This window comes from Aquarana catesbeiana, linkage group LG03 (assembly GCF_042186555.1).
Source record: "Aquarana catesbeiana isolate 2022-GZ linkage group LG03, ASM4218655v1, whole genome shotgun sequence".
Lineage (NCBI taxonomy): Eukaryota > Metazoa > Chordata > Amphibia > Anura > Ranidae > Aquarana > Aquarana catesbeiana.
The window spans coordinates 294,752,076-294,772,793 of NC_133326.1; the positions used below are offsets into that span (position 1 = coordinate 294,752,076).

The 20,718-nt window shown below is 42.1% G+C and overlaps 1 protein-coding gene across 1 annotated transcript in view; it reads right to left on the reverse strand.

Moving 5' to 3' along the window:
* Positions 1-20,718, reverse strand: part of LRRIQ1 (leucine rich repeats and IQ motif containing 1) — a 318,462-nt gene that overhangs the window by 225,522 nt on the left and 72,222 nt on the right. Inside the window, exons 8-9 of the mRNA XM_073620214.1 lie at positions 17,554-17,706; positions 1,314-1,464 (exon numbers count right to left, since the gene is read on the reverse strand). Of these exons, the coding sequence (XP_073476315.1) occupies positions 1,314-1,464; positions 17,554-17,706 (304 nt within the window). The remainder of the gene's footprint in view (positions 1-1,313; positions 1,465-17,553; positions 17,707-20,718) is intronic.

The following is a 20,718-nucleotide window of genomic DNA, read 5'->3' on the forward strand; positions in this document are numbered from 1 at the left end:
CTCAAGTGAGTTTGGGGGGGGCTATAATTAAAAAGTTTTTTACTTTAATGGAGAGAAGGTATTAAGTTTAAGTTTTAAAGCTGAACTGTAGGTAAACCACTTCATACACAGATTAAATACATATATAAGAGCTATATTTTTGCCAGATTACTTGTATTTCACGCTATCCATTTCTGAGATTTACACAGCCTTGCCACACTACAGAGTTCTAATAGAGGCTAATCCCAAAACAAATTCAGATGCTTCCACTAGCTTGCAATTAAAAAAAAAAAAAAAAAAAAAAAACAAGCAATGATGTATGATTACAGCACTTCATTAATTTGTGCTTTAAATATCTGCATGGAGTTAACATATGAGCCTATCCTCACTAAAAGAAAAAATTACACTAGCAGTTTCCAGGAACCTGGTACCGCACATTTGCCATGTTCAGTCACTTGAGCCGCACTAAAGCCTGATACACACGGTAAGTTTTTTTTTTTTGTTCAGCCCAGTGGACTGAAAAAAAAAAACGAGGAACTTGCAGGAGATCCTGTACTAACAATGTGAAGTTAGTACAGCGATCTCCCCGCTGAGCTATAGTGTTCTGACATGGGGACCGCCCTCCCGCCAGAACACACTGGTCAGTGCTCTGAGCCACTGGCTGAGAGCGCTGATCGGATGCCGATTGGCTGCTGGTTTTCCAGCATGCTCAATCGACAGAAGCCGGTCATGAAATTGGCTTCTGTCAAACAAGGACCTGTACACACTGCCTTAATGTCAGCTGGTATCTACTGTACCAGCTGATTTCGGACAATATTCTGCCTGTGTGTAAGGGGCTTTAGTCTAATCTGGAGTTATGATCTGGGCCAAGTTGGGGCAGGTCTATTAGGACTTTGGATCACCCTAGTCCTTCTCTGTGTCTCACCACTGACAGCAGCATCTGCTCAGCAAGTCCCTAGTGGTGGAGTGGCAGCAAATGTTGCTGAGAATTGCAGTTTGTAGCCACTACTTCATCATATGGCAGTAATGTACACTGGTTGATATATTCCCAAATGAATGATATTACTGTGCAGCCACAAAAGGTCAAGGTAGAAATGCTTACTAAGAACTAAGCAGATTTTTTTTTTATGGTTTATAATTGATGTTAATTTCACAGAACTTTGCTTATACTTTATTTTAGCAAAATCCTTACATTTTGCTTCATACATCAATCAAATTGGTCAAGTCAGTTGTATAACATTCCCATGTATACTGTATCTGTGATTAGTATAGAGAAGAGTCTAGATGTTTTGTACAATATAAACAGACAAATAAGTACGAAAAAGCACACTTACTAATTCTAGTTATTAAATTAAACGATAACTCCAAACTTCTAAGGTTTATACAGTTGTCTAGTCCATGTATTGATGTAACTTGGTTCTTGTTCAACAGAAGTACAGTTAGATTTTCCAGATCTTCACAGTTAATTACATTTATGCAGTTTTCCTGTGAGAAACAACAAATGCAAGAATTATCAAATAGTAATTATTAAAAGCTTTTATTTCAAGGTAAATTTTAAGCATTTAGTAATGCGGTCTGGGCATTTATAAAGCATTACAATGTAAACCTTAAATTATCTGAACAAGGCATATGTTTAACAGGAAACTTATCTGTAGATAATTTGTGCCTTTTTTTAAATTTTTTATCTGATTACTCCATATTTTGTAATAGTTTTCTCCACTGGCTAGCTTTATTTCTAAAAGAGCCCATAAAAAATAGAAAGTAGGTAGCAGTATAGGAACAAAATGAACACTCTTATGGGGCGTACACACGGTCGGACTTTTCAGCTACAAAAGTCCGACAGCCTGTCCGACAGACTTTCGACAGACTTTCGACGGACTTGCGGCGGACTTTCTAACGAACAGACTTGCCTACACACGATCACACAAAAGTCCATCGAATTCTTACGTGATGACGTACACCGGACTAAAATAAGGAAGTTGATAGCCAGTAGCCAATAGCTGCCCTAGCGTGGGTTTTTGTCCGTCAGACTAGCATACAGACGAGCGGATTTTTCGACCGGACTCGAGTCCGTCGGAAAGATTTGAAGCATGTTTCAAATCTAAAGTCCGTCGGATTTGAGGCTGAAAAAGTCAGTTGAAAGTCCGGAGAAGCCCACACACGATCGGATTACCAGCCAGCTTTAGTCCGTCAGCGTCCGTTGGACTTTTGTAGAAATTGTAGATTTTCTGCTCTTTATGATGATTTTTGTGGACTAGCATTTTTCAGGCATCAATAGCATTGGAAAAAGGCCAATAGGAACATGTGGAAGTATGTTATGTTGGTATGGTACAGTATATCTGGGATATACTCCAAAGACATGCTGGTAGGTTAATTGGATCCTGTTTAAATTGTCCCTAGTATGTATGAATGTGAGTTAGGGACCTTAGATTGTAAGCTCCTTGAGGGTGTAGGGACTGATGTGAATGTACAATGTATATGTAAAGAGCTGCGTAAACTGACAGCGCTATATAAGTACCTGAAATAAATAAATAAAATAAATATATGGTATCTGGGGCACTTGCAGGGGTCAAATCAAATGCGCAGTACTGCCAGAAACTGTGTAGTGCCTTTGGTGTTAAAAGGGTTACTAAAGAAAAACAAAACAACAGATGCCCTTTAAAAGCCCCCATATAGGGGCACATGTGCGGCGCAAAACTGTCCGGAAGCTAGGAGTCAGAGCCCCGTAGGAAGCGGAGACCTAAACTAACTCCCCAGGGCATAAAAGCACATGATTTTCCAAAAAAAAAAAAAATCTGCTTAGCGGTCCCTAACAAACTACCTCCTACGGGTAAGGGAACAGACCGCGATGTCACAAGATGGCAGTCAGCATCAGCGTGTTCCTCCAGACACCCCTGATCCTGCGGCCTCTCCTACAGCCTCTTGAGAGTGGAGTGAGTACACCACTCATCTCACTAAGGCTGACCTGGAAGACAGTTTGTCCACAATGTATGACAGACTTGCAAATAAATTCCAAGTGGAATTACACAAAACCACAAACATTCTGACCCAGGAGATTGCAGCACTAGGGGGGCGAACGGACATATTAGAAATCAAACACGATGAACTGCACCTGGCATATGTAGACCTCCGCAAAGATCATGAGGTCCTCTAAGACACGGTTCTCCAATTACAAAATCACCTTGAAGATTTAGACAACCGTAATAGTAGAAACAACATCAGGGTCTGCGGTGTGCCAGAAACAGTCACTGATTTGCCAGAAGCCATTAAGAGACTGTTTCACTCCCTGCTCCCAGACCAGCCTCATTCATATGCGACAGGATACATAAAGCCCTAAGACCCAAACAGCCGCCTGAAAAACCTTCTAGGGGCATTGTGATGTGCCTGAAAGACTTTTTAGTGAAGGAGGAAATCCTGCGAGCATCCCACAACACCCCTCACATCCAGCTAGATGGAAACACGGTTCAAATATATCCAGATATCTCCCCAGCAGAAAAGGAGAAAAGGAGACGGATGGAGGTCGCTTCTGTCCTGCAATCGACGAGGATCCGATACAGATGGGGGTTTCCGTTTAAGCTTTCGATACCCCATAGTGGGACAACCTATACCACCACCACAGTCATGGAAGGCAAGGAAATCCTGGTGAAATTGGGCCTCCTGAATCCTCAGAACACGCTGAGGCTCCCCTCTACCCCTCGCCCAACCCCAATATGGGCTACCCCATCACCCCAATGGGACAGGAGGAACCGCCAATGCTCCAGGGATCTGGTCACCTGAATCTGGATGGTCAGAACAGATCGTCACACTCCCTACTCGTGGAGGATGATTATAATTCCAGAACAGTTTGTTTAAAATCTTTTTCTATTATCCACTATTTTCGACATTGAAATGAGCATTTTGGTCTCATACTCCCTAGCAAGTGTCTCTTCTCACCCACTTGAGCAGCCCCCCACCCACAACCGCTCTTATCAAGATATATACATCTCTCCCACCCTTTATCTGAAGAGAGAGACCCGTGATTTACCCACTTACCTCCCCCCTCATACCCCCTTGCCAGTGAGATTTCAAGAGCGCGTGGAGTATTGGACTAGATAGTCTGCTGAACTTGGTTATGCAGGTCAGGGCGTTCTCCCCATCCTGGCCCCTTAAAGTTTGGTCACTTACTAATGTTTTAAGGTTTTGCTTTTTACGTTTTTTTTTATGTTGCTGAGATAATAGAGATGGTCATCACCACTATTAAGAATTATATACATATGTGTTATAGGCTACGCAGGAGAGCAAGGCCACATTCCCTGGGCTCTCTGGCAGCCCCCACAATGTTGGACTCATATATAGTTAAGCTAAACTTCTGGCCCCGTGAGCCTAGCGGGCAATCACACTTAAACTTCTAGAGATATTACAACTAGGATGGGTCTACGAATAATATCTCACAAAGCGAGAACTCCACACAAAAGCAGAGAAATGCCTTCAAATACTACAAAAATATAGGGGCAGATATCATTCTGATGCAGGAGACCCAATTCTCCACACTACTCACCCAAAATTCTTTGATAAATCATATAAACAACACTTTTTTACAACTTTTGAGTCCAAGACTAGGGGAGTTGCAATCTTTATTAAAAATACCATGCCATTTGATATCAAGCATATATACAAGGACCCAGCCAGCAGGTTCCTGATCCTTCAGGGCAAGATACAGGGTTGAGCACTGACTATTGCAAATGTCTATGCCCCCAACAACTCACATCCTTCAAATCCTTTTTTCAGGTGCTGGATAGATACAACTCCACACATGTGTTGGTCGGGGGAGACTTTAACCTAGTAGCCCACTCAAGACTAGATTATATCTTCAGCTCCCCAATCCTACTCGCTAACTCATCCTCAGCTGCTATATACACCTTCCCCTGGTCAGATCACCATATGGTATCTTTCCATACATCCCATATTGGGCTCTCCCCCATGACAGCCTCCTGAAGACTGAATAATTCCCTACTAGCAGACCCTGAGATAACCTCGCAAGTAGCGGATCAGTTAGCTGAATACTTCAGGCTAATTGATGCAGATGAAATATCACCTTCATATTATGGGCAGCACATAAGGCGGTCCTTCGAGGCCGCCTAATAGAATTGGCCACCATCAAGAAACGTCAAAAGATGATCAAAATTAAAACCTTTACCCTAGAACTAATAAACTATACCATGTTCATACCCAATCCCATTCACCAGAAATACTGAGACAGATTAACCAAAAAAAGAATATAACTGGATACGATCCTCTCAGAACAGAAAAATCCATACGCTGGTCTAAGGCACGGTTCCTTCTCCAAAGTAACACTGCCTCAGCCATGTTCACACGCAAACTTCATCAATCCCATCAGCTGATACATGTTTATAAGTTAAAAAATAGGGGGCGTGGCTTGGCCGAGCTGAGAGATGGCTGCCTGAGAGACCTGCTCCCGCCGTTGCTGTCTTTTCAGAAGTCCTACCGGAGGTAATTGTCTCTATAACCGTCCGCGCTGCGATGGGAACAGCCTCACGACACACCTCCACCTCGAGGTCCCGTTCACCCCGAGAAAACACGGGGAATTCGACCCAAAACATCCCTGAAATGTTCAGGACGCAGAGGACCAACATGGCGTCGTCCCGCCAAGACTCCTCACAGGCCCCGGCAGCACAGCTAGCGGGACAGCTCTCTGCCTCCCACCCGTCACTCCCTCTAACCGCGGGATCACAAGAAAACCCACAACCACCATCCCTCAATATAAATGATCTGAGGGCAATTGCTGCTGATATTAAAGATACTTTATCAGCCGCCATTGCGGAATTGAGAATGGACATCCACACCCTAAATGACCGTGTTCTTGAGGTAGAAAAAACTACAGCGAAACATGCTATGGTCCTCCGCAAAGCGACACATAGGATAGATACTCACACCCTACAACTGAGAGAGACACAACGCCGCATCGAAGACTTGGATAACCGCGGTCGCAGACATAACCTCCGCGTAAGAGGCCTACCGGAGTCCATTGAAGCGGATAATTTGACCTCTGCTGTGACTGAAATGTTTAATAACTTACTAGACAGACCACCTCAAACCCGCATAGAACTAGAGAGAATCCACAGAGCATTACGCCCGAAAGGCAGAGAAAATGACCCACCAAGGGATATAATATGCTGCCTTGTGGATTACAAGTTAAAGGAGGACATCCTGAAGCAGGCAAGGATCAAACAACCATTGCAACATAATGGTGCGCATCTTCAGATTTTTCAAGACTTGTCAGGAATTACACTACAGCAGCGCAGGGATCTGAAACCACTGCTGGATGTGTTACGCGCCAACGGGATTATCTACCGATGGAAATTTCCCTTTTGCCTGGCAGCTACTCATCTCGGCCGTACAGCATTTTTAAAAGTGCCTGAAGATTTACATTTCTTTTGTGAAAGCCTGGGTATACCTTTGGTTGAGGTACCAAACTGGTATGCAGACTTCCGCCATAACGCTGCAGGACGACACGCTCTGCAGGAGGAGCCGATGGAAGCACAGGATTCGCGCTCACAAAGAAGGAGATCTCCATCTAGCAGCAGAACACGCGCAGGACATCAGGAGTTTCAACAACGCCACAGCCCTACGGACTTCTCACGTTTTCGAAGAGCCCGTAGAGACTACTGATCCCGGTCATACTCAAGGCGGCTGCTAAAGGCCCGGATTACAGTCATCGCCTCCGGTGATGATAATCGCCATTTCAGGTTCCAGTAGTTTGTTTGGTTCAATGTTTCTGAATATATAAATGCTGTACTCAGTCATAGTTCTAGACCATCCCAGTATCCTCTATAAAAAACTTAAACTGTATACTAGCTCTGCGCAGTATTCCTCAAGAAAAACACCATTTCACTTTACTACCATTATATACCTACTCAGTATGAACCGCGGCTGACGGATTTTAGTCCAATATTACTCAGCCCTGTGAATACTGACACTCTAAACTACACCGACCCTCCTCAATAGGTTCGAAATGACACATACAGCTGCAGACTCGAGTAGAACTACTCCGGTCCCACACATGAAAGCAATACTGCAAATTATATATGATCTGCACAGTAATAAAGGTTTCATGTCTTAGCAACAATAGGAAGAATACCACCCGTTCGTATAACAGGATGGTGTAGCTCATGTGAATGTATACCTGTTTCCAAAGATGGCTGATTTTGTAAGATACGACGTTTGGTTGAGCTAAGCTTCACTAGTTGCCCTTATGCTATATGGACCCCGCATTCACAGTCGGAAAGGGCATTGATATACAACCTTTTCCTGCTGCATCTTTTCACCTCCACCCTTCCAAACAAATATTACATGCGACTCACAATTGCACCAAATGAGAACATACTCTTCTATCAGTATACTATACAGCAGTTTACCCAATCAATATTTCTATGCCCAGAATACATGCGAAATCGCATATTAGGTTCATAGTGGGGATCTACTTCTATTGGTCGATCCCCACGTAAGTAGACTGTTCTTTAAAGTAAACTGACTTAAATAATGATACTGACAGGTGCAATAAATCAGTCGCAGCAGATGACACCCGAAATAAATTTGCCCATATCTCTACTTGCCACCCTCCTCCTTGTTCCCACATTTCTTTGTCAATGATTCTGATTGGTTGGTACATTTTCCTTTTAATGGTGGAGAGATCAGATGTTAGAGGAATAGATTGAGCCTCAGTATGAGGGAACACAATTTAGCAATATAGCAGGAACTAGTACATCAGAAGCTCATACCTCCTACCATACTTTAACGTTTCACAGGTTTCAATGTTCACACTGTTACTGTTTTCATAGATCAGTTTGCTTTAGGTGTCAATTACATTGTGATGTGAGTTTAAATATCACTGCTTCCAAACCTCAATATCATTTGTGTAGCAAAGATTTGCAGAACGACTATTACAGAATGACTATCACTGAATGCATATCCCACCCACAACACTATGTCATAGGTGACATTTATACAGCTAGGAAATTCCCATACCCTCTACTTTCTACTCTAAAACCATCAGTAAGATTTAGAGAGGGATAGCAGTATAGCGGCTGATACACTCAAGACATTATAATTTATAATTCTTGATCGGACCCCCTCCTGATATAGTAGTAAATAGACTGCAACGGCGGAATACCTCCTTCCATACATCTCACGGTTGATCTCTTGCTTGGTACATACCAACCCCCACACAGTGCAGTGAGAAGGCTTGGACTGGTTCCTAACCCTTCCCACACCCATTGTGCACTGTAATCTTCTGACCTTTCTTTAAGTAGATAAGGTCAGTCAAATATACCCTCCCCCTTCCATATCCGTCCACCCTCCCCTATCTAGATACGCAGCTTCGTCTCAAGCTTCACATTTTAATCGAAGGAACAGTACCCACATCTTACACAAAGTCTGATACCCTACCAATACTAGACAATGACAGACACTGGCCATAATACTCGCAAACAGACAAACTCTGATAAACCATGTAAAAATGTCCAGATAAGAATTGAATCCATAAACATCAGAGGGCTGAATACTCCCGAAAAACGGTCACAACTGTTATATTCACTACACAAAAATAAAACGCAAATCGCATTTATTCAGGAAACCCACTTCCGTACTGATAACGTACCCAAACTTGGAAATTGCCACTATCCCACGGTATACCATGCTTCCAATTCATCCTCCAAAACAAAGGGGGTCGCCATACTAATTTCGAAACATTGCCCTTTACAAATCACAGAAACCAAACAAGACCCCAATGGCAGATACGTATTTCTCAAGGGAACTTTATATAATAAACCCATCACTCTTGCGAACATATATGCCCCCAACACAAGACAGGTTACATTCTTTAGAGATACCTTGCAATTGCTCACAGAATTCTTCTCTGGCATCCTTGTACTGGGTGGTGATTTTAATGTAGCGTTAAACCCCCAACAAGATTCATCAAATGGAAAGACGTCCTTGCCATATAGAGCTCTGAGAGCGATCAAAAAACAACTCCAGGAGTTGACACTACATGATACATGGCGCACGACCCATCCAAACGATAGGGATTTTACATTTTTTTCACCGCCCCATAACAAGTATTCCAGAATCGATCACATTTTTATTTCCCAGAATGATCTATCCTATATCAAACAGGCGACTATAGACCCTATGATCCTTTCTGATCACAATCCCATTTCACTGACATTAACTATCCCGCTGTCACGCCCCTCACACTCGATATGGCGTTTAGACAACTCTCTACTGACAGACCTAGACTCTACATCCAAAATTACTACCCGACTCATCCAATACTTTAGAGAAAATGCCAATGGGGAAACCAGCCCATCCGCTGTATGGGCTGCCCATAAATGTGTAATACGAGGTGAATTAATCTCAATAGCTGCATCCAAAAATAAACAACGAAAAGCCCATATAACGTCTTTGACCTCCAAAATCCATGCACTAGAAAGGATTCACAAAGCATCACTAGCCACTAAATCGCTTGCAGAATTGTTGCAAGCGAGGGAAGAACTCAGAGAAGAGCTACATAAATCATTACGGCGCAAATACGTTCTTACTCAAAAACTGTATTATGAATGTGGAAATAAATCCGGTAAACTAATGGCTAAAGCACTGCAACGCAAGAAAACAGCTTTGACCATCCACGAAATTAAAGATTCTAACGGGAAGTCTTTCACATCCCCGGAAGACATTGCCACACAGTTTGTAAATTATTTCACCAAGCTCTATAACATCCCACAAACAGAAATCAAAGACAATTCACAAAATAGACAAGAAATTATATCCACCTTTTTGTCCCTACATGGTATACCACACATCTCCCCTGAAGAATCTAAGACCCTTGAAGGACCCATTAGTATTGAGGAAACCACTACTGCATTAAAACAACTCAAAACAGGAAAAAGCCCTGGCCCAGATGGGCTTACGGTCGGATATTACAAAGCATTCCAAGAGACCCTGACTTCCCATTTTGTTACGGCTTTCAACACACTCTATACCACCCCACAATATAATAAGGATTTCCTAGAAGCACATATTACCCTTATCCCGAAACCCGGCAAAGACGATACACTAGTGACTAACTACAGACCTATATCCCTCCTCAACGTAGATCTTAAACTTTATGCTAAAATTCTTGCCAATAGATTACTCCCTCTCATCCCTGACCTCATCTCTCTTGACCAAGTTGGTTTTGTCCCTGGCAGAGAAGCTCGGGATAACACCATCAAAGCACTACATATCCACCATATCCTCTCGTCATCATCCTCACACAACAGTAGGGGCTTTCTGCTGTCGCTCGACGCGGAGAAGGCGTTCGACAGAGTGGCATGGGACTACATGTCTGCAACACTACAAGCAGCCTCCCTTTACAATTTCTTCAAATGATATTGGTGCTGTACTCAAGCCCCACTGCCAGAATAAGAATTACAGAGTGGCATGGGACTACATGTCTGCAACACTACAAGCAGCCTCCCTTTACAATTTCTTCAAATGATATTGGTGCTGTACTCAAGCCCCACTGCCAGAATAAGAATTAATGGACGCCTGTCGGACGCCTTCTCCGTGTCGAATGGTACACGTCAGGGATGCCCCTTATCACCTCTTATTTTTATACTCACGCTAGAACCTATCCTACGCAAATTGCGAGCTAATCCTGACATCAAAGGTATCGACATCGACAAAAAACAGTATAAAATAGCTGCATATGCGGACGATATACTACTTTTCCTTTCAGAACCCCTAATAACATTACCCAATTTATTAAAAGACTTTGCTTTCTTCCACAAAATCTCCAATTTAAAAATTAATTTCACAAAATCTAAAGCCCTGAATATCTCCCTTCCACAGACAGTAGTGACACAATGTAAACTAAATTTCCCTTTCCACTGGGAAACCAGCGCCCTTACCTATTTAGGAATCCAAATACCAATACACCTTGACGAACTATATGACAAAAATTATTTGTCATTACTCAGTAATATTCAAAAAGATCTCATTAAATGGCAGTCAGGACCTTTCTCTTGGTTTGGCAGGATTGCCATTATAAAGATGAATATATTACCTCGCATACTATATATCCTTCAGACGATTCCAATCAAACTACCCCCATCATTTTTTACCTCATACAAGAGAATCTGTCGCAACTTCATTTGGGCAGCAAAATCCCCCAGACTGAGCTGGACTAAAATGACTATCCCCAAACTAAAAGGAGGCCTCGGCCTCCCGGACATCCAGAAATATCATTGGGCATGCCATCTTACGAGAATCATTGACTGGCACATTCACAGATCTACTAAAGACTGGGTTAACATTGAAGACTCTTCCACCCAACTGCCACTTTCCCACATACCATGGATTAATACGCAGTCAATTCCCAAAAAATACACCACACATCCGCTGACAGGGCCCACTATCCAAGCTTTTACAACAATAAACAAAACTCTGGGATGGTGCACATCTCCAGGACCATTGACCCCCCTGACTAATAATCCAGACTTCGAACCAGGAATATCACTTCAAGACAGATCCCAACCACTAGCACATCATCCCCTTAGAGCATCACAATTGTTTCATAAAGGTATACTTCGGCCTTATGCCCAGATACAATCACAACTCTCTGAATACCATATACCATTTTACAAATTTCTTCAAATCAGGCACTTTCTGGCTACAGCAAAACCCACTTCTCAATGGTGTAGAGACTTAACCCCCTTTGAAGCGCTTTGTACCAGTACGCCTCCACAAAGACATCTCATCTCAGAGGTCTATTCATTAATGTTTACCGATATAGACCCCGCGATTAGGGCAGCTAACCAAAAATGGGAAACTGAACTCGAGATAAACCTTTCTACAGACGATTGGAGAAACATTTACGAACACATTCATAAGGGTTCAGTGAATGTTTCAACACAAGAAAACTCATACAAAATATACTCCAAATGGTACAAAACGCCAGATAAAATTCACAAATACCACTCTTCGGTCTCCCCTATGTGCTGGAGGTGCAATCAGGATGTAGGCTCCCTACTTCATATTTGGTGGAAATGTCCACTGATACAACAATTCTGGAAAAAAGTACATGAGGTGATACACCATGTCACTACATACTCCCTATCCTTTACACCATCTCAATACCTCTTACATCATTCTACGATGTCACATCATGCATATAAGAAATCCCTCACGCTCCACCTAGTAAATGCTGCTAAACAGTGCATACCAGTACACTGGAGGAGTAACTCCCCGCCTACTATAGCAGAATGGTTTAAGCGTATAGAAAAAATATCTGAAATGGAAAACTTAATCCACCAGGCCAATGATAATCCTACAAACTTCGGGAAAATTTGGGCTTGTTGGATACACTTTAGGGACTCCCCAAAATACCGAGAGTTTCTACAACACATGTGATCTCACTAGAGCTCTACAAATGTATTGCAAATCTTTCCCCGCTTCATGGTCAAAACAACGACAAAATACTTCTGGGTTCCTTCCCGTCCCCCCTCCTTAACTGACATGAAGCGACATACACCTTTATATGTTAACCTTATATGTTAACCTTATATGTTAACCTTATATGTTAACCCTTATGTGTTAATCGATATGTTACTTTACGTTGAACTCTCACATTACCTGACGTTTAGTACACATATTCCCATTCTACACAATCATTAGTACAGCATCCCAATTGTACATTCCCCCATATCTTTTCTCTCATTGAGAAGCACAATCCATCCCTATAATATCATATAAGCATATTACACCTAAAGATATAACCATACGAGAAAGCCAGAATAAATAAATGTTTGGTTACTAATAAACACCGCACAGAAAGATCCCATTGGGGGTGCGGGCAGATGAAACTGGCGACTCTTGTTTTAACTACCCAATGTAAAGAAAATTATAGGCCTCAGTGATCAAAATGACATACAGGATAGCCTATGTTACTTCTTCCTTCTATTTCGGATTACATGTGTTATGTTCACACATCCATTACGTTGCTCACTACAGTCGATATCATAATTACCAATATTACAATCTGTACCAGTACAGAACGCTGTTCAATTGGATGTACTTGAAATTGTACCGATTATATATGAGGAATGTTTAATGTTCATCTGAAGTAACTGTCATTCATGCTTCATGTAAGTTTTGAACATGTAATGTTTTATCATCTGTACAACAATTATTTCTGAAAATACAATAAAATTGTTTGAAACATAAGTTAAAAAATAGATCAGGCCAAATGGTATCGCACCCTAAGGAGGTCCTACAATTATTTACATCCTTTTATCAATCCCTATTGTCCTCTCCTGAATTTCCCTCCCCAAACGACCTGGATTCATGGCTGGGCTCTCTCAGTCCCTCCCATCATTATCGGAGGAGCAGATACACAGCCTGAATGCCCCCTGCACAGAACAAGAGATCATCTCAATAATTAAATCCTTAAAAACATTGAAAGCCCCTGGCCCCAACACCTCATTAAATTATACAAAATTTGCAGGCATACTTGCCCCTAAACTTATGAAACATATTAATCATATCCTACAAGGCAACAAACTCCCAGAGGACAGGCTCTTTACAAATATGACACTCATCCCCAAACCCAATAAGGATCATACCCTCCCACAAAACTACAGACCGATATCTGTCCTCAATAACTATCTTAAAATACTAGGCCGAGTACTAGCAGATAGACTAGCACCCATTATCTCTACATTAATAGGCACAGAACAGACCGGCTTTATCCCTACAAGACACATTACGTATAAGATTCGTCTAGCTGCTAATATAATCCAAGACGCAGTCCTTTTCTGATTCTAGGCCTAGACATACATAAAGCATTTCATAGTGTCCTCTGGTACTATATTGACACTGTTCTTGCTAAATTTGGGTTTTCTGGAGAATTTGTAAACTGATTTAAAGCCCTTTACCATAATCCTCACACCCAAATCAAGCTGCCTGGCTGTTCCATTGAGTATTTCCCCCTGGGCAGGGGAACAAGACAGGGCTGCCCCCTGTCACCACTGATTTTTGCCCTGGCGGTAGAACTTTTGGCCAGGGCAATTATCAGAGACTTAAACATTAACAGCTACCAGAAAAGAGAGGAAGAATTCAAAATGATTCTGTATGCAGATGACGTACTTATGTTTTTACCAGAACCAGTAGTATCTCTCCCTAACCTGCTATCTACTTTACAGAAATTCCACACCCTTTCTGGGCTGGGAGTTAATCTAGCAAAATGCTGCGCAGTCCTAATCAAAATCCTACAACATATATCAACCAACCTCATGGATTCCTTTGGTATCATCCTCACAGACAACACCCTTCAATATTTGGGTGTGCGCTTGGCCCCCTCTCTTCGGGCAATGAACAATGCCAACTACCCACAAGCCTTCTCCAAAGTTAAACAGTGGCTGCACCTATGGTCAACCTTCCTCCTGTATCTCCCTGATGGGAAGAGTTACGGCCATCAAAATGTTCATCCTCCCGAAACTGCTATATTTCTCCCATTTACGTGACCCGTCAAACTATAGAACTAGCCCAATGAGCCATTAATAAATTTATATGGAAAAACAAGACCCCCAGATTCGGCAAATTGCTCAATCATAGACCCTTATCACATGGAGGTTTGGGTTAACCTAATTTATGGCTCTATCATTTAGCAAAAATTTAAATTGAGATCATGCAGACCCCCCCGTAGCTTCATTTCTGGGAGATACGAGCTTCCCCCCAGCGTATAAATCACCTGATAAGTTTCTCTGGTGGGAAAAAATGCTCTCACTACTCTTAAAGCCCTGACACATGGATCACAATTTAGTCCTTTCTTACTCCTTCAGGACCAATTTAATATTCCGAGATCCAAGTTTTAGAAATATCTCCAAATAAGGCACTTCTTTGAATCACTATAATCACTGAAGGCTAGTTCCAGATTCTCTCAATATGAAACAGTCTGCTACAATTTGTCTAGGGAGAAAAGGACCATTTCAATGGTATATAGGTACCTTAATGAATTGCACTTACCAGAGAAATCAACTGCTATGACTCATTGGGAAACAGACATAGGCCAAGAATTTTCCTTAGAGGAATGACATGATACTAAACATGCATAAATGTTCTACCCAGAAGTACTAGACACTTGTTTTAGGGGCTGCCAGGCCATGGGAACATTGCTCCGCACATTTTGGAGCTGTCCTCAACCAATGTGCCTACTCTTCACCTCCTTAGCAGATATCCCTCCCCCAAACCAAAAACACTAAATACGCTTTTCTGTGGGCCATAGCCCTAAACTGGCGCTCACCCACGGTACTCTGGGCTCAGGTACTCCAAAGAATGGAAACCATTAAACTAATGGAGCGTATCCATCTTACTATTCTAGATACCATGCAGGCTTTAAATAACAAATGGTCCGGATGGACTGCATATGGTAGCACACTGTGAAACAGTGGCCTTATATATATCTTAACCTTTCTTCTCTGGGTGACAGGTGATATCTCCAAAACACACTCAATACTGCCCATAGGCTTGGTCTTGGTTAAATAGATGTAGATTTGACACATGTAATTGTCTACAGCTTTGTCTTTTAACTCAGCATAACATTGTTATCTTCTGTAGTTTTCCTCTTTTATTTTTTTATTCAGTTATTTTTCCTTCTTATTTTTTCTTTGTAATATTGCTAATGGGATGCACCACAGTATGGCGCCAAAACCCAGTTAATGTACCAAAGCTTATAATTGGAAAACGGTACCGCTGTGATTATGACTAACATGTATCGCGTATGTTTACCAATCAGGGTTGCATCCAGACATATGCCTTAACTTCTATGTTAAATCTGTATTGTCTTTTCATATTCTCAAATAAAAATGTTTGTATTAAAAATAAAAGTCCCCATATAGAAGCCAATCATTAGGCAAAATAGATCAAAAGCTGTATAATTGTTTGTTAATAAGAGAATGTCTGATGAAGCTGTTCTTCTTGGAATAACATACAGTGTCTGTATTACACAGAAGCATGGCAAACCCTACAGACATTTATGTCTCCTGTACATATATAAAAATGAGTGCAGCACTATAAAAGTAATCTACCTAAATATTATGTATATGGTCATTCTTTCACTTTACAAAGAATACCTAATCACATGCAAGAAAAAATAAAAATGCATTTTTGCTTGCACATGATTGGATGATGGAAGTCAGCAGTGCTTCCCCTCACTTACTAAACTCAGGAGAAGTGCAAATGTACCTGCAAAAGGCACGGTCTATTTGCCTTTAGTAAATCAACCCATAGTGTGCTTGCACTTTTTACAAAGTGGCTAAATTCCTGGAGTTCAATTTAAAAAAAAAAAAATTCCCAAAATAAAATGCTTGGGCTGCTGTTGCTGACCATATTTTAAAATTCTAGTTCCTGGCTGTCATGCTGATCCTCTATCTTCAATCTATTCTGAGCCACTGTCCTAGAAATGCGTACAGCTAAGCAGTGATGATATTACTGTGATGTGCTGTTTCTCCACCTCAGCCAATCAGAGAAAGCCTTGTACTGATTAATAAAAACACAAGGCTGTCCCTGAGTGGCCAAGGTGGCGTGCAACTGATTCTGTTTCTTTTAGGCAGCAGAAAAGAAGTGTTTGGTACTCATGCAGGAAGACAGTGCTACTTACTGTATTTAGCACAAGCTACAATAGCGCATAACAGCATCCCCAGCAGCCAGATAATTCTACACCTATATGCATTTGTTTTAGCCAAGCTGGACAAAACAATTACTTTAAAATGACAGGGAAGTTGGAGTTCAGCTTTAAGAATGTTTATAGATTGGCATGTATAGCTTGGGGGGTCAGTTCCACTTTTTCTCCTCCTCCCACCACTATCGGAGGTTTATTTTTTTCTGTGGAATACGTACCTACAGGTACCCACTCCACTTCCGCTGACCCCCAACTCCCCTGCAAACTTCTGGGATACGTCAAAAGTCCAAGGAGGCTGTGGGTCCATTGAGAAAATTCAGCACTACTCACGCATGCACAGTGGGAAACTGGCTGTGAAGCACCAGGAAGTTACACCCGGCTTCCAATATCCAAGATGGCAGCGCGAGGGACCTGAAGGGCAGGGAAGAACCAGCCTGGGTGAGGACAGCGCTGGATCCCTGGACTGGTAAGTGCATATTTAATAAGGTCAGCAGCCACAGTTTCTGTAGCTGTTGGATTTTCATTTGCCAAAGCAAAGTCCCTCTTTAAAAATTAAAAAAAGGCAGAGAATCAGTCTGCCAGCATTTTCCAAAGAAGATCAGCAATGGCAGCACCAATATTTCCTTTGTGACAGATTTCTTTTACCTCAAATTGGGAACCCATAAAAAAAAGATAATGGCAGTTAGCTTCCTGCAATATAGAAAAAGGGCTATGTGCCTGAAAAGGTGGCACAATCAATAAATATCATTTACCAAACTTGTTTTACTAATTTAAGTAGAATAAGATCTCTAAGGAACAGAAAAAAAAGACATATCAATGTAAATTTAAAAAAAAGTGAGAAAGCCAGCTGTAGAAAATACCTGTACATCGATATATTGTATTTGCTTGCAGTTAGTTATACCATCAAGCGCGGTTAATCTACAGCGCCTCAGAGAAAGATATTTCAGTTTTTCACAGTTTGATAATGTAGAAAGGCTACATCCAGGCAAGTCATGTAAAGTCACTGTTGTAACCTAAAAAATAAATAAATATATGTTAATACAGGTCAAAGAGACTCCATCCAATTTACTCTAGGCAGTATCAATAGTTTTCCAAACTATTTACAAAACAATTGACTGCAACTACTCAAAACTAAATAAGCTCTGTTGCAATGAACAGTCTTTCGATGTCACATAATTAGTAAATAGCGTCTACCTGTGTAAAGTGAAATTGTTTCAGAATCACAATATAAATACACTTGTTTTTGAAAATACATTAGAGATCCAAACAAAATCATGAAGACCAAGAAGCTAAAAAAATTTATGGAAAATAACGACCAGTGTTGGGTTAGAACAGTATTCCAAACAGTAATGGAAGATGTCTCGTTTGTGCTGGAGACCACACTGGACTGACTGGATCAGTCACTGGTCATGGGTGGATGGTTGTTTGGGCAAGTAGGAAGGAGTTCCTTCAGCAGGTTGTCCCCAGTCATGGAAAATGGCAATGGGCCCCCTTGGGATTAGTGCTGCTGCCTTTTGTATACAGCCTTATGGTCGTTTCCCCATGTAAACTTGGAAAAGCAGGATGGAAGAAGTGCCAGGTGTCCAAAGGAATGCAAACTTGAAGGTATGTTAACGGCTTCAGTCCCGGAAGATTTTACCCCCTTCCTGACCATATCACTTTTTGCGATTCGGCACTGTGACGTCCTTTTTTTCCTACAAATAGAGCTTTCTTTTGGTGGTATTTGATCACCTCTGCATTTTTTATTTTTTGCGCTATAAACAAAAAAAGAGCGACAATTTTGAAAAAAACACATTATTTTTTACTTTTTGCTATAATAAATATCCCCCAAAAATATATAAAAAAAAATGTTTTTCCTCAGTTTAGGCCAATATGTATTCTTCTACATATTTTTGGTAAAAAAAAGTTGCGATAAGTGTATATTGATTGGTTTGCGCAAAAGTTATAGTGTCTACAAAATATGGGATAGATTTATAGCATTTTTATGATTAATTTTTTTTTTTTTACTAGTAATGGCGGCGATTTGTGATTTTTATCATGACTGCGACATTATGGCAGACACTTCGGACAATTTTGACACATTTTTGGGACCATTGGCATTAATACAGCGATCAGTGCGATTAAAAATGCATTGATTGGGGGGCGTGGCTTGCCGGCATCTGTGATGGCAGCTTAATCCTTCTTCTCCGCTCCAACCCCGGCTAATAGCGGCTTCACAGCACTTCATCCACCACGAAAAACATCCGATCACCCCCCCCCCGCGGGTCACACGGCACCTGGGCGCAATGTTAAAAAGGAGAAAAGAGCGGACTGTGCCTAACAAACTGACTGACTTCTACTCGTATGAGAGAGCGGGCAGGGGACAAGATGGCGCTGACGGCTCTGACAGGAATGCAGCTGTGATCCGCGGCGGCGGATCACAGCGCTCAGCCTTCTCACAGGCAAACTGTGAGTATTCTCCACCTCGCTCGCCCTCTTCTGCCTCCCCTGTGAAATCCAAACCCAGGAGAGAAGATGACACCCCACAGAGCAGCCATAACCTACCCTTCACTTTACCTCCCTCTGATGTCCAGCACCACACAGCCATAGATAGCTTTCCTGCTTCAGATCAGCCCTTATCTGAGCTCACAATGAAAAACATGCTGATCTCCCTTAAACAATCGCTGTACACAGATCTCTCAGCTGCAGTATCCTCACTGGCCTCTGTAGTACAGCAACAGGACCAGCGCCTCCAGCATGTTGAAAACAAAATGTCTGACCTTTTCACTGCTCATAATGATATGGTAGATGTATGCACGGAACATGAAGATGAAATGCAGGCAATACATCTTAAATTGGCAGATCTCGAAGATCGTTCTCGAAGGAACAACATCAAATTCCGCAACATACCCGAATCGGTTCAACCACCCAAATTGGTGCGATTCCTACAATCCCTGATGTGCGCACTAGTACCTGACCTCACTGACAGAGATCTGGAAATTGACAGGGCGCATAGGCTACCAAAACCGCCTCACCTCCCGGCGGAAAAACCCAGAGATGTTCTAGCCCGCATACACTTTTTCAATGCAAAAGAAAAAGTGATGTTCGCTGCAAAACGATCGCCTAACCTTCCTGATCCTTTCACAACCATCGCACTATATACAGATCTCTTCAAGGTGACCATGGAAAACCGTAGGCAACTAGCCACAATTACTAAAGCCCTCCAGAATCACCGCATACCATATAAATGGGGATTTCCCACCAAACTGCTGATCACGTTCCAAAGCAAAACACATGTGGTGCGCACACTTCAAGCAGGCCTCCACTTACTGAGGCTATGGCGCATTATCCCGTAGGATAGCCCAAAACCACCTCCGTCTCCTCCTTCTCAAATGGAAGCCGAGTGGTCCCTTCAAGATGCCTGATGCCTTTGGTGGTGAATGGAGTCTCATATGCCACCCAGCCGGGTGACGGCTGTTAATTGTCCCTTTCAAGCCTATCCTTCCATCCACTGGCTCCACGTTCCTGGAAGCCACTGGAGGAAATCCCCCCTCTGTTTGGATAGATCCAGCAGTATTTCTGCACATTGAACCCGTATTGTTCACGGGCTCTTTCTTTTTACTACCCTTCTCACCCCACACCAGCCTTCACTACGCCTTCTGGACCTGCTCCACCGATCCACTGCTGACGACCTGCCTATCCCGATCATCTCAGACCACAATACCATCTAATCAACATTCCTGGCACATACCTGACCACGCCTAGCACTATCGTCTCAGTATAAAGAGCCATAACCAACAACCTTACCATGCCAATCAAACTAACCTCCCTTAATGTCAAAGGCCTAAACAGCCCACAAAAAAGGGCTAATCTGCAAAGAGAACTAACAAATCATAATGCGGACATTGTCTTTATACAGGAGACGCATTTTGCAGAATCCAAAACACCAAAGCTGAAGCTAAAAGGATACGATACCACATACCTGGCCTCGGGACCGAAGAAAAAAAATGGTGTACTGACAGCTATACGCGCTACTCTCCAGTTCC